This window comes from Halichondria panicea, chromosome 12, assembly GCF_963675165.1.
Source record: "Halichondria panicea chromosome 12, odHalPani1.1, whole genome shotgun sequence".
Classification (NCBI taxonomy): Eukaryota; Metazoa; Porifera; class Demospongiae; order Suberitida; family Halichondriidae; genus Halichondria; species Halichondria panicea.
The window spans coordinates 5,015,210-5,029,204 of NC_087388.1; the positions used below are offsets into that span (position 1 = coordinate 5,015,210).

Sequence of the window (13,995 nt, forward strand, 5' to 3'; positions counted from 1 at the left end):
TCACGCCAAGATTCTAAAGAACGTGAACTCATATCTAGTTTCTAACTCTATTCTAGAACAAACTATCATGCGTGCGCTGTAGGGTAGATTAGTTTTATAGGTGTCATGTTTTACTATTAATGCATGGAAATGCATGGGTGACTGTATAATTATGCAGTCATCAAAGACAATGATATAATACATGATAGCGCATGCGCGGTTATTACAGCCGACACTGGAATTGAGGCTACTTATTTGTGTAAGACTCAGTCTCATAAATCAGCTGCACCTCACGGAGAGGAACTAATAATTACTGTACAAGCCTGACAAAGATACATATAAAATGCATGCCTGATGTAACCCACAATCTGCGACACTCAATTATATGCGACATTTCTGAATCAATATTTTGCCCCTTATATAGCACCATAATTATTGTTTTGTGTGCAACATAGTCTCTTGCAGAATGTTTAAGTGTCGCTTTAAATCGAGGTATTAAGGTATACATGGAGCGTGGACCATGAATTAACTCACGTCTCCTTGAGCTGATTCATGAGACTATATAACACATTCACTGTTAAAAGTTCCCTTTCTCTTTTGCAGGATCAGAATAGAATTCACTGTATTATTAGTTAAGTGAAACAAAAATTGTTTGATTTTTTGTCTATTTGTAAATCTTATCTGCATTGTTATGTTATTGTTGTATTCCATGGTTGTGTTAACTTGTTTTTATTGACTCTGTTTAGCATACTAGATTTGGAGAAGCTAACAGAGATATATTTTGTATCACGATAAACAGAATGAAATATACACAACATTAGGTGTTACTTTGCTTTAGCTCTTGGTATACACTCTTTAAATGTTCTATTGTCTTTTTACGTAGATGACCGGTGGACGTCAACTGGAAATCGTACAAGAGTATTGAGGATTTCGTGACTGAATCTTCCCACTCAATTCGCTTCCTCTTGTTTTCTGGATCCTGTCTTCTTGCCACTTTCCATTTGCTGTTGTACTTCCCTTCCATCCAGACAACTCCTACCTCTGAATCTGAGATCGATCGAAGTTGAGCAATCCATGGCTCGATGTTACTGCTTGGACAGCTTCTGACTGCCAGCAACTGATCAATCTTGAGACCTGCTAAATCCTGCACCTCCCTAACGTCTGTCCGTGATTGCTTTCGGTAGGCCCCAGTGTACACCTGTATGACATTGAATTTGAAGGTAGATACCATGTGAACAAAGCAACCTAAATTTAGGAAGCCTACTCAGTGACCTAAATTTAGGGATGGTATAATTTGTGTGTGTGCATGCACACATTGACCTAAATTTAGGGAATTGTGTGTATATACTTATACATTACGTATATACCTAAGTTGAAGAATTATGCAAAGTGACCTAAATTTAGGTTATTATAAATTTAGGGAAAGTGCAATAGGTGTGCTGAACTGTCGTATAATTATTGCTTACATTGCACTCTTCATTCTCTGCAGCAAATAGAGCTTGAAGCTGGGTATTCTGAGGCGCATCACAGCTCATATCTGCTGATCCTGAGGCTGGGAGTTGGGCCAGTTGACGAACTGTGTAATAATTATTAGAATATAAGTGATATACGTAATGTAAAGTATATTATGGTGTTACGTATATAATTCTGATTGAAATGAGAGTTTGCTCACCTTCTTGGAGATGTAGCAAGGGCCAGGGGGTAATTCCAAATTCATCATCAGAGTAGACAGCGTCCATATCAAATTGCTCCCACCAAATACGAGCATCATCAGAGATCCAAGAATAAAACTTTGGAATATCTATGTGTAGACGTGGCAGGTCTATCTTGTTGTCAGACAGGTGAACTCTATTTGGAATGCCACATGGAATCTCCTGCACAGTAAACATTTTGCATGTAAAGTTAAAAAAGTGTAATTTGATCTATACGAATGCATGAGCTTAATTTATAGCCATAAGAGGTGTAGGTCGATAAATACATTGTCCATTTTTGTTACAGTAAAATGCACGAATCAGCGAAAATTTAACCCTCAAAAATGTTACGCTATATAGTGCAAAATCCAAATTTTTATGAACATAATAGGCACATTAATTTTTTAAAGAATTCAAGAATCGAATGGGTGTATTATCAGGGCCTAGAGAGCTGTAGAATATACTTATGGTTCGAACTTCAGCGTCTGTAAAAAACTGCTATTAATTATTATAACAACTGCATACACCCTAACACAAAGTGTGTTGCCATACATAATGTAGTATGCATGTGCTTGTACGGTATTTATTATGATCACTGACAAAAAAACGTTATTACATGCGGACTTGCCAGAAGTAGTTTCACTGCTACATCAGCATTGCACCAAGCATCACTGCTCCAATGCCGAAAATACATCACAGCTTTCCCATCTTCTAAAAAGAATTTGAAGCAATGTGGAAGAGAGTGACCATTTAGTCCGTCAATACAAGGTTCCAGCCACGACCTCACATCAGAAATAGTATTGAGTACCTCAACCGTTGGGGTAGGTGTGCTTGACTGTGTAATCTGCTTTTGGAGATCTGTACAATTATACATGCAACAATAATTATGTAATGTCACAATCAATTCAAAACCAACCTTAATAAATTTATAATTTATAGGAAGTATAATTATAGCTATAATTATAATTGACCACCATGCATAATACCTACATACTACATGTATAATTATGAATGCATAATTATTACCTGGTAAAGATTCAGCTCCTTTTAGAGTGAGCTGCTTAGATATCCTTGAGAAAAGCTGGTCAATGTCCTCATGAGTATGACCAACAGGTAGGAAGTTTACCCGCACCTATTATAGCACAATGTATACAGTGTCATATGCATGCATGGGCAACCATGCATTGACAATGTGTGCATGAATGATTATAATTATAGTCATTAGGGCAGGGCAGTGCATGCAGTTGCTAGCCTCGAGACCAGCCGTTCGTTATCTGAAAGAACGCCTGGTCAAGTTCTAATGTACAACTTGTCTAGCTGAGTCAGCGTTTTATAGCATCATAATGATATTCATGGGTAATACACCTTGTGCGGGCAATTACCGGTCCAAGAAATTCCTGGACCATAGAACGAGTGCTACATTGGAACTTGACCAGGCGTTCTTTCAGATAACGAACGGCTGGTCTCGAGGCTATGCAGTTGCTATGTAATAATTACTATAATGATACCTTAGTGAATATCTTTCGTTCTACCAACAATGCGCAAAACCCCAGGAAGAACTTGTTTTTGTTTTCTTTTGCTGTATTGTCCAGTTGGATGTTGAGAACTGGTGGGAGATGATCTAGAGCAATCAAGGATTTGAGCAGCACATGAATCGTAACGTTGCAGTCATGAGGGAATTGCAGCATGTCAATGTAGACGTGAGCTAACTTTCCATGAGGTGCCCGGGTGTGTACTAGCACTCCAGTGACGTGTGTTCTGAGAGGAAGCAATCCCTGCACAGACTTTGGGATCTTTGCGAGGCGAGGAAGATTGGTCTTGTGCTGATCCATGCCATCAATGATGATGGTAACACTGTGTTGTGGATTTGTTCTAGATTTTTCCCGATGACCATAATACTTCCGCCTTTCTTGCCTGTCACCATAATAATAATAGCAAGATGGAATAAAATTCGTATGCATATAATTGTGAGTCCTATGCACCCATGCATAATTACGTTTTGGATGTATAATTATGCACATGGGACGAGTAATTTAGGTACATTTACTTGCTGTCTGACTAAAGGCAAAGAATTAATTGCGTGGAAATGTAATGTGTACTCGAATACAAGGTAAAGGCTTGCAGAGTCACTTACTGAACAATCTGTAGATGTTGATCATACTCCTCCTTAAATCCACACCTCCATCCACTCTTCATTCTTTCCTGGTCAAACTTAGTGCAAATATCACACTTGCTGAAAGCGCTTTGCTGTAAATTGGATAATTATATGGTTATGGTTATATAATAATAGTATAATAGAATACTTACACTGGGAATGAGCACCTTCGAAAAATCTTCTTTCCAAAAGCGATAAAAGGTAGAAACTTTCACAACAGCATCTTCTGGGATTCCTCCAGCCATGAGCTCCCTCTTCATCCTGACGTACACATCGTACTTAGTGAGGAAATGAGGAAGGTGTACACGATCGATGTTAGGCATCTGATCTCCAATGAGATTAAAGTATTGCCTCATCCAAGTCTTGGCTTCAGACGTTTTTGAGGCCTCGGCTCTCACGTGGGGTTTTCTAGTGGCTTTGTGAATGCCATTTGAGAATTGTTCGGTTACTGTTTTGAATCTCTTGTTTGAAATTCCAAGAATATTCAAGAAGGCGTTCTTGCATACATGCTTTCCTTCGAGCATCATCGTAAGCTTGCTTGAGCTCGATGATTGTCTGCTTGACGAGGGAATAAATATCAATGAGGTATCAAACAGAAACTGTTTCTGGTCAGCTCTTCTCTTTTTGTTAAAGATACCTCTAACTTTCTGTACTTCCTGCTGAGTAAATGCAGCAATACACACCCTTCCACAACATTGAAACCGATGAGAGCTTACAGGAGATTCACTCTCATATTCCAAAGGATCTTCTGTCCTTCGCTTCTTGACAGGTGTTGAATTCAAAGGAGCTTCAAATTGGGGATCAAAATCCATGAGTTCGAGTAGTTCGGAGTCAGCATCACAGTTAGTGAAGCTGGAGGACACAAACAACTCTTGGCTGCTGTCTACAACAGGAGATAAGAGCAGAGAGTTTTGCGTGTTGGTAGTCATGCTTGTCTCTGGAGACACAATAAGAAGGGAGTCTTGCGCTATGCTTGTTTCGAGTTCTGGTGACACAAAAAGGAGGGAGTCTTGCGCTATGCTTGTTTCGAGTTCTGGAGACACAATGAGGAGAGAGTCTTGCGCTATGCTTGTTTCGAGCTCTGGAGACACAATAAGGAGAGAGTCCTGCGCTATGCTTGTTTCGAGTTCTAGTTCTGGAGACACAATGAGGAGAGAGTCTTGCACTATGCTTGTTTCGAGTTCTGGAGACACAATGAGGAGAGAGTCTTGCTTGTTGTTAGCTATGCTAGCAGGAGTGCATGCACCCCTGATGCTAGTTTGTGAGTCTTGCTTACTGCTTGTCCCTGGTGACACAATAAGGAGAGAGTCTTGGCTATAACTGCCATCATAGAGAGGACATGAATCATTCATCATTGCATGCATGCAAGCCACAAATCATGCGCACTGAACTATCACACCTGCGGGTTCACGCATGGCTACTTTATTGCGCATGCGCCGATGGACTAGCACTATTCAGCTGCATTTAAAACTGCACTGCACTGCGCTGCACTTAGTAGTACGTGCTTAGCTACTGTAGCTCCCTAGTTTACAGCATAGGTGAAGAATGCCTGCAACCAAGAGGTGGCACTTTGAGTTTCTCGTGGGTGGAGTCAGTGGTATCACTGTGTACAAGAATGGTGCAAGGATTAAGAGCTACAAACTCCCAAATCGCCCAGTCTTGGAAAGTGTATATTCAATAGGTACTCCTTCTACTAGAAAGACTTGTGATAAGGTTAAAGAATACCTAGATCAAGCCATTGAGGTAAGCTATAATGTATAACAATGTTGTAATTTTAGTAATAAGCACCACAGATATAATCCTGGTTTTTATTGGTCATACAGGTCACATTTAAATGCAAGACTACTGTGCTCCTGAATCGGAAGGAGTTTGAATGGAATAAATCAGCATTTTGTCGACTGTTGAGGCTGTCTCCTGGGGCGAGAGCAGTCGACTTCATTCAAGTCTTCAACCAACTGACAAAGGTATCATAATAATGTGTCTTGCCCATTTCTGCGTGATTGCTAAGGTGTACAACAGTTGATACAGTCCCTGTTTTCACATAGGAATAATGGGGGGGGGGGGTCATATAGATCCTTGTGATAGGGAAAATGTAATAATTGATGTACAATACGTTTTTCATGTACATCACTTGAAGATCAGACCCTCTCAACAAAATCTCTGACTACAAAGCCCGAGTTTAAGCAGCAAAATTTTAGCCCAATCCAGTGCCTTCCTGATGAGTTCAAGCTGGAAATGTTATCAAAGGTATACAAGCGCTTGAGAAGATTTTCTATAGACAAAATAATATTGTTACGTATAAAGAAGCACATGCAGAGGTATAATATTATAGGAGCCTGACAGCGTAATCTATTTATATCTGCATTGAAGTTGTTATGAATTAACAGTAACAGTTTTTTAGATCATGTTTGCCTGCAATCTGATTGGCTATAGAGGAAGTGTTCTATCCAACTTAGTATACTTACCGTATAGCGCGAAATTTTCGAGGCACTTATATTTCGTGGATTGGCCTCTAAAAACCATTTCGTTGCACAATGTTCGCGGAATGACTGCTTACGGGAAGCCACGCCTTTAAATATTTGCACGATAGCAGGTAATTCTAATTAAAGAACAATTTTCGTGGACTTAATTTTCGTATAGAATTCTAACCCACGAAATCCGCGAAAATTAAGCCCCTCGAACATTTCGCGCTATACGGTATTTACTTCACTTATGTAGCAAAGATTAGATAAGAATAGTGCATGATTGACTAAATTGAGAATCATGGTTGCTATAATTATTATGCATGATCTATAATCAGGGCTAGTAGAACCCTCTCTACACGTTCGGGATACTACAACCATGCAGCTCTAAATGTTAATTATTAATTTTCCAGGTTTCAAGCAGTGAGCTAAGCCTTGCTGAATTAAAGGAAGAAGCTACCAGCTACAGATCAAGAAAGTCTCTGCAAAGGGCTTTTTGCAAGTAAATTAACAATCACATGCATGCATTTGTATAGACACTGTTTAGGAAGTTTCTAGAAGCCCAAAGGGCTGGTAATTGTAGTATCCCGAACGCGGTGAGGGTTCTACTAGCCCTGACTCGTGAGGACTTCTAAATCATGTGGAAACTTCCTTTTTTTGATCTAAAGTGTATTATTTCTATAATCACATTTTTTAAGTTAAGTATAATTCCATCCCAGGATAACTACTTCCAGTACGTGGTGCGAGGCAAAACGTAGATTTCCTGCCTTCACTACCCCAGAGCGTCTGAGGACATTCCACCAGATATGTTTAACCAAAACAATACCGGCGTCTTTTCGTTCATATTGTGAGGCAGCTCTAAAAGCAGAAAAATCAGGCAGCACAGACACTGTTGTCCCCTCGGCTGATATATATAAGTTCAGGCACTGCAAGGCTTATGTGGTCGAAGGGGATGCAGCAAACATGTGCTGCCAAGATGTTAGGGATGTCTACCCTACATTCATGGGCTCAAATCTCTTCCTGGCTGACATACCCGTGGTATAATTATGTGCATGCATGCACGTACAGCTATAACACATGTATATGTTATAGCTACGTATATAAACACTCCTGATATTATACTTACATGTTGTTCAACTTCGTGCAGGCGTGGACAACAGAACAAATTCAAAGCCTTGTGTACACCACAAAACAGCTGAATACAATACCCGAGAAAACTGTGAGCACATTTAATGTTGCATTGATTAGCACCAGTCTCTCAAAAATTGAAGAACTGAAGAATTGTTTGTTGAAGTGCTACGAACACGTCAGTGTGTGCTACTGGCAGACAGCGTGCACAGGTAAACTATGTTCAATAATAATTCATCGACATTATACATTTAACAACTTGTGTCACACGGTGTGTGCAAATCCATCGGTTTTTCGCCTCTGCTATAATTATACACTCAAAATAACAACGCTATAAATATTTCGCATGACTGTATATAATATTTATCGTGTAACAACTGTATAATAGCGTGAACTTTTTCGAGGTGCTTAATTTTTCCTGATTTCGTGGGTTAGCAATACTACTAATTATCTGCTATAACTCGCAAAGATTTAAGGTGTGGCTTCTGGTAAGCACGAACATTGTGCAACGAATTGCTTTTAGAGGCCTTTACAAAATATATAAGCACCTCGAACATTTCGCACTATTATGTACACATGCAGCCTATTATATCGTACATAACTATAAGCATAATAATTATTATACAGCCCATAATCATTATTGTTATAGGTGGCTTAGATTCCACTCATCCACTGGGATTTATCCCATCAATTGGTTGTGTGGTAGTGGGACACTACTCACTCAGTGGAAAGCTGGAGGAGGACCACTTTAACTTCGTTGAGGAAGGGCGGTCCAATTTCTTCCCCTGTATTGATCAATCCACTGCTAAGATTCCGATTTGTGTGCTGACAGGCATTATAAAGAAGCTGTCTTTTGAAGGGAGCACTGTTATTGATGCCACAAGTGAATCTGGTAATTATTATAGGATGACAGTGCATGCATGCATGATTACTATTATTTTTATGTTTTAGATACCCAGCATGATTGTGATGTACAAACAACTATGGACCACCTGCCATGATAGTCAGATAGTTTCGGCCTTGTTGGGCCTCGTCAGCATAGTGTAGTTGTATATATGTAATGAGTACATGTAATAAGATTACATGCATAATATTATATACATGCACATACATGTAATTATCATGTGTATAATAGTGCATGGGAATGTATCCATGCATGCACATGTACACAAGTAGAGTTCATGTATGCATGCAGTTTACCTAAATTTAGGTATTATTATAATGCAACTGTCTCTAAATTTAGGTACAACGTACAAAGTTAATGGTACATGTAAACCTAAATTTAGGTAGAATTGCATAACACATCGTTTCATGCATGCATGCAGGTAACTGTGCAATCGCCTCACTACAAGCAGGAAGAGATGTGGTGGTACTCAAGGCATTGGCCCAAGCAGCACTTGCAAGAAGCCAGCTTGCAGAACTGTCAACAACATAGCTAGCTATGGACTAGACTATACTATACTGTTTCAAGCGTTCCGTTAACTTCTATGTTACTTTGTATATGCGGAGTATACGACTCGATCTTCATCTTATTGAATGTTCATCTGGTTAAGCAAGTCAATGGGTATCAATAGAAAATAATTGGTGTTCTCTAATCTTTGAGAAATTAACAGGGATATTAAACTAAAAAAAATGATTATGAACAAAAAACATAGCATATTAAAATAAAAGAGAAAAGGAACTTTTAACAGTGAATGTGTTATATATAGAGTTGATATTCACTTCTGCAAAAATGACCGAGACCCTTGGAATATAGGATGCTTTAATGAATGCATGTGCATGGCATTGTAGGTAGCTGACATATTATAAATTAAACAATGATTAGATCTAGCATAAAGATGTTTTATCACCACAATAATGATTATTTATTGCTGCATAAGACTTTAGAGTGTCATGATAATTATTAACGATGTCTTGTACATGTCAGTCGCATGTGTGCTGCATGTGTTAGTTTATGTTGTCTTGTTGGGAATAATAATCGGATTTTTTATGAGGTTAATAAAGAATAGAGTAATGGATAAAAAGAATATTGATCATGGCCTATACAGGTTATACCAATTCAGTAATTCACTTTGGCACAAGTAAAATTATATAGCCTCGATTCCAAGCGCTTTGGCGGGCCTTTAAACATCAGGCATGTCCATGTCAGACAAGAGTTCATACGTCGTAGAGTTTAGAATAACTTTACTCTCGACATGCATGCCTGAACTCTGCAAACAAATTCATTTCCCTATATAATTTATAGCTTATGTTTCTGGTTTGAAAATCACGTTTAAATTACCCTTGAGAGAGGGAGGTATCACTATTCAAGTGACATTATTTTCTGTAAATCTGCATTTCCTGTATTATTAAAACCAACCACACCACCATGCAACATGAACACACTGCTCATACACACTATAATTTATACACACATGCATATATAGTTGATGCACATACACACACGTAACATGTTGATAGGTTCATCCACAAGATGTTATACCGTATATATATTGAACACTTAATTCTATAGTATACGTATTAACTTTAATTTTACTTCAATCTGTATATATATATGCAAGTGCTATAGTATATAATTATACTGATATGTCTATTGTCTTGTCAATGTGATCATTTGGCCCGCAGTTCATGCATAGAGTTCATGCATTATTAATGCATGGGTTGTGATAGCCTCGATTCCAGGTCGCAGGGAAAAACTGTTGAAGGGGCTGGAGTCGAGGCTAGGGTTGTGATTATAGAGTGGAGCCAGCTATTAACACTTGTCTGCTCCTATTAACACTTGCATATGCTCTGAGTCTGAGGAGTACACAGTTGATCATGATCACCACCTCATTCTGACCAATTATCAAGAGACTACACAGTTGCATAACAGCTTATCATAAATCTCATGCATGAGCTCATGCATGCATGCAGGCTATAGTATACAATGTCAACACAAACATCTTTCTTGTGCAGCTTACACAACATTAATACCCACACATGCATGAGCTCATAACAATATATATGCACTGCATGCTACTATATATAGGCATAGGCACATTTTGCATGGGGTGAGAATTATACTCTGGCATATAACGGCACCTTTATATCATGATCACGAGAGAATTTTATTGTACATTTAATATTCAATATCGATAATTATTCATAACAATGAATCATGGTATAAATGAAGAGTTCGTCCTCGTCAAAAATTTAGAACGGGAAACTTGTTGGAGTGGTTTCTATATTGATATACTAGGATAATAATCTCCTGGATTAGGAGAATGTGCATGCATGAGTATAATAGTGCCGCAAAGTGTTTGCACACACGCATTGTATAGAAACGTAAGACATTAGCGAGATATGTAGTTATGCAAAACTTAATGAAATGATCTTTACCATAAATCGACATCAATATCGGGGCCTTTAACAATAATTATAAAACAATTATAGTTAAGAACATGTGCATTATAAGAAACAATTGTTTAGTCAGGCATCATTTGCTTGCTAGAAACATTCTATAAAGTTCTTCTTTCTCTTTGTCTTTAAAAACGGGTGCAATCTCAACTTGCACAACTTCTGCAAACCCTTCCGACATGGCTGGCTCACAAAATTTGGACTTGTACATATTAAAAACCATATCATTGACCTTAACATAGCCAGTGCTCTTCTGTGTAATCTCTCGATATCGATTGTTATGCTTGGCATGAGATGCGGTGGTCATGAATTGAAAACACCTAACAGGTACACTGAATTTCTGGGCACAGTCGATATACCGTTTTCTTGATTCCACGTCTGGGCTCGTGTTGTCAATGGCAACGCTCCTACCAGCTGCCAATAATTTGTTACATTCTCCAACACATTTTTGCCAAGATCCGATCTTGTCTCTATTGACATGCGCATAGCCTTTAGTTGAAAGGTGGTTCGTGTAAAATGTTGATTTCCCTGAAGCCGGACATCCAACAAATATAATCACTTCTTGAGAGTCCGAGTGCATCTTCGCAGAGGGTGGAGTCAATATGGGCGTGGTCTTGGTGTAATCAAAAGCGGATGGGATGAATTCGCCCCATGAGAATTTTTGGGTTTTCGGTTGACCGAGGAAGTATTCATCCGGTGTCGAAAAGTTAAGATCGAAGTTGGCAGCAAATTGTCGGTCACCACAAGAGAAATCCTTCTTTGTTCCTAAAGAGAGTGTGTGAGTGTTTGTATGTGGTACAGTATACAAAGCCGTATAAAGTGTTTCAATTTTTGACCACAGAAGCATCAAAAGTCAGCCTTTGGCGGTCGTTAGTGGGTGGTGGTGTTACTAGTGGCAGGGTAGATATCGGTACGCGTTTACGAACGAAATGCATACCGATATCTATATTGCATAGTTGTACGTAAGGAGAAGTGCTGCTCGGCACATGTTATACATGCAACGATCGAGGTGGATATGGATGTGGGGAGGGAGGAGGCGTATGCAAACTTATGTGCACAACATACAAATAATTAAGTGCATCAATTTCCTAGTATACATAATTATTGCATTATTATACAGGAGAGCTGCTCAGCACATACAACCACACAGCCATCAGCTACTATACCTGGTTTCCAATTGGCCTCTCTCCCTGCTGCATCACCGACGAAGCAGCTCACACTCTTGTCCACCACATACCCTCCATTCTCTTTCTCTACCAGATAGTTCCAGCCCCCGGGGGCAGGCTTGCGATACACGTCTCTAGCAGTAGCAGCGATCACCAGTATAGGTAGCTCTAGCTTGGCTGCAATGGATTCCATTTTTTGCTTGAATTCTGATTTTGTCGGTTTCCCTTTTGAGATGCCAAGTTGATTTGTGAAAATAACGATTCTGAAACCTTCCCCGTGAAGTGAATGTAGTTTGGGGTAGACCTTGGGGAAAAGTTTCCAGTCAGTAGGTCCAGTAGCAAACCTGAATGGGTAAAACGGAGATGTTTGACCTTTGGAAATTTACAACCTGTATACAATAGAGACTGTGCATGTGATAACAACAGATACAGCATTATCAAAAGGGTACTCAGATACAGCACAAAAGGGTACACAATGCAAAGATTTACTATATGAATACCATGCTGTATCAGACATGCATGTCAACACAGAAATGAGAAACCTATTACATATACTAACCTTTTTCCCGAGGCTGTCTGAATTAGAGTACCATCGAGATCAAAGCATGCCAGTTTACTACAATGCACTGCGTTCCCATACTGTAGGATCAACATGGTGTCCACCTCCTCCCAAGAGCAACTCATCTCAACACTACCACTTGACGTAGATCCACCAGAGAAAAAGGCATCTAATGACGATTGCTTTGGTTTATCGATTGAAGATTCTTCATTCATTACAGAAGATTTATTCTCGCTGGTTGCTTTTGAAGCAAGTAATTCTTTTGATTTCTCACTGGTTGCTTTTGAAGCAAGTAATTCTTTTGATTTCTCACTGGTTGCTTTTGATGCTAGTCTAGTAGAGGTCCTAGTAGAGGTCCTAGTAGAGGTCCTAGTAGCCAATGGTGGTTTAGTGGGTTTAGATACTTTAAGCTTCTTGGAGGAAGTGGTATCTTCTCCATTAATGCTTTGTGAGTGTGCACGCTTTCGTGATGTGCTCGATGATAAGTCACTTTCATTAGGAGATTTCTCTCGTCCCAAATCGACATCTCTATCATCAGAGCTCTGAAGTTTCTCCAGTGCATCTTCTGGAATTTTCTTTCCAAAATGAATGTGATATTTGTATTTTCCTTCGAGTAGTTCAATGCTGGCCATTGGTCCGAGGAGAATAGTGCTGCTCTTACTCAGAGAAGTGCCTGCAGCTACTGAGGGGTTGGCCCCAAGCTGTCTCACTAGTAGCTCTTGTTTGGGGTAGTCGGCGGTTACTTCAACCTGCATGGAGAGACGATAATTATATAGGCTCTTAAGGTCTACGCAAGCCTCGATATAATTATTTCGAAGGTACACATGTATAAATGGTGTCTGATGTCAACAGTGAAAATGAAGCACATGGTCAAAGCTCCAATCAATGTGACAGACACAGTATTTTAGTTGCGACATGTACATAGGTTCAACACTTACACTGAGGGGGGCGCGAAAAGGGGTGGGGTTGCTCACTCAAAGTAATGACAATTTTCATACCATAATGAAAGTGCCAGAAATTTGTGAGACTATGTGTACGAGACTATATGTACATAAAAACAAATGAATTTATATGATGCTATAATTATGGGGCTGAAAATTCAAATTTTAGAGTGGCGTTGTAATTACATGAATTATGGTAGTTTGTTTACACGATCGACTGGACGGACCTGACTCCTGGATAGTTTACTGTCTGTGACGAGTGTAAGTGGCCCTCTGCCCAGTACCAAGGAAACGCCGTCCGCTAGGACAATGGTGGGACAAGCCTTGTCTGCAGGAAGGAGCTGACAGAACTGCTCCAACTGGATGTCTTGGTCTGGCTCCATTTTAGGGGGTGTAGCAAGTAGTCTAAAGTCTTGTATAGCTCACTCCCTACGAGTCCTAGATCCTCACAGTACAGCCTAGATGGGCGTGCCCGTCCATAAGTACAGCCTCGGTACAGTACAGGGTCGTCAAATACA

General features: G+C 39.5%; 3 protein-coding genes across 6 annotated transcripts; 1 reads left to right on the plus strand and 2 right to left on the minus strand.

The window, feature by feature from the left end:
• Positions 1 to 796: 796 nt before the first annotated feature.
• LOC135344735 (uncharacterized) lies at positions 797 to 4,754 on the minus strand. Its single transcript, XM_064541990.1, has 8 exons — positions 3,978 to 4,754; positions 3,805 to 3,917; positions 3,179 to 3,584; positions 2,697 to 2,802; positions 2,299 to 2,528; positions 1,652 to 1,853; positions 1,446 to 1,555; positions 797 to 1,177 (listed from the first exon to the last, which is right to left on the minus strand). Exons 1-8 carry the CDS (start codon positions 4,752 to 4,754, stop codon positions 797 to 799), a joined length of 2,325 nt encoding a protein of 774 aa, XP_064398060.1.
• A 45-nt stretch (positions 4,755 to 4,799) lies between these two features.
• Positions 4,800 to 9,097, plus strand: LOC135344736 (uncharacterized). Of its 3 annotated transcripts, XM_064541992.1 has the most exons (8): positions 4,800 to 5,568; positions 5,649 to 5,789; positions 5,963 to 6,072; positions 6,701 to 6,789; positions 7,007 to 7,325; positions 7,435 to 7,627; positions 8,065 to 8,307; positions 8,741 to 9,097. In XM_064541992.1, exons 3-8 carry the CDS (start codon positions 6,061 to 6,063, stop codon positions 8,848 to 8,850), a joined length of 966 nt encoding a protein of 321 aa, XP_064398062.1. In that variant the 5' UTR covers positions 4,800 to 5,568; positions 5,649 to 5,789; positions 5,963 to 6,060; the 3' UTR covers positions 8,851 to 9,097. The 3 variants fall into 3 exon arrangements, with proteins under 3 accessions (XP_064398062.1, XP_064398061.1, XP_064398063.1); XM_064541991.1 differs by having other exon boundaries at positions 4,800 to 5,789; XM_064541993.1 differs by having other exon boundaries at positions 4,800 to 5,789; positions 6,024 to 6,072.
• Positions 9,098 to 10,780: 1,683 nt separating this feature from the next.
• LOC135345239 (bifunctional polynucleotide phosphatase/kinase-like) lies at positions 10,781 to 13,976 on the minus strand. 2 transcript variants are annotated; one of them, XM_064542639.1, is made up of 5 exons: positions 13,705 to 13,975; positions 12,810 to 13,285; positions 12,537 to 12,770; positions 11,978 to 12,321; positions 10,781 to 11,576 (listed from the first exon to the last, which is right to left on the minus strand). In XM_064542639.1, exons 1-5 carry the CDS (start codon positions 13,858 to 13,860, stop codon positions 10,891 to 10,893), a joined length of 1,896 nt encoding a protein of 631 aa, XP_064398709.1. In that variant the 5' UTR covers positions 13,861 to 13,975; the 3' UTR covers positions 10,781 to 10,890. The 2 variants fall into 2 exon arrangements, with proteins under 2 accessions (XP_064398709.1, XP_064398708.1); XM_064542638.1 differs by having other exon boundaries at positions 12,537 to 13,285; positions 13,705 to 13,976.
• Between the last annotated feature and the right edge of the window lie 19 nt (positions 13,977 to 13,995).

Bases quoted from the DNA above. Each gene is read 5' to 3' on its own strand.
- LOC135344735 (XM_064541990.1), bottom strand. From the start codon at position 4,754: ATGACTACCAACACGCAAAACTCTCTGCTCTTATCTCCTGTTGTAGAC. The intron at 3,585-3,804 runs GTAAGTGACTCT...TTATGGTGACAG, and splicing joins CAACATCTACAGATTGTTCA to GCAAGAAAGGCGGAAGTATT. The intron at 1,854-2,298 runs GCAAGTCCGCAT...TTTACTGTGCAG, and splicing joins TAGCAGTGAAACTACTTCTG to GAGATTCCATGTGGCATTCC.
- LOC135344736 (XM_064541991.1), top strand. The intron at 6,790-7,006 runs GTAAATTAACAA...ATTCCATCCCAG, and splicing joins CTGCAAAGGGCTTTTTGCAA to GATAACTACTTCCAGTACGT. The intron at 8,308-8,740 runs GTAATTATTATA...GCATGCATGCAG, and splicing joins TGATGCCACAAGTGAATCTG to GTAACTGTGCAATCGCCTCA.
- LOC135345239 (XM_064542638.1), bottom strand. From the start codon at position 13,860: ATGGAGCCAGACCAAGACATCCAGTTGGAGCAGTTCTGTCAGCTCCTT. The intron at 13,286-13,704 runs GTCCGTCCAGTC...CTCTCCATGCAG, and splicing joins GTAAACTATCCAGGAGTCAG to GTTGAAGTAACCGCCGACTA. The intron at 11,577-11,977 runs GTATAGTAGCTG...CACTCTCTTTAG, and splicing joins AGAGGCCAATTGGAAACCAG to GAACAAAGAAGGATTTCTCT.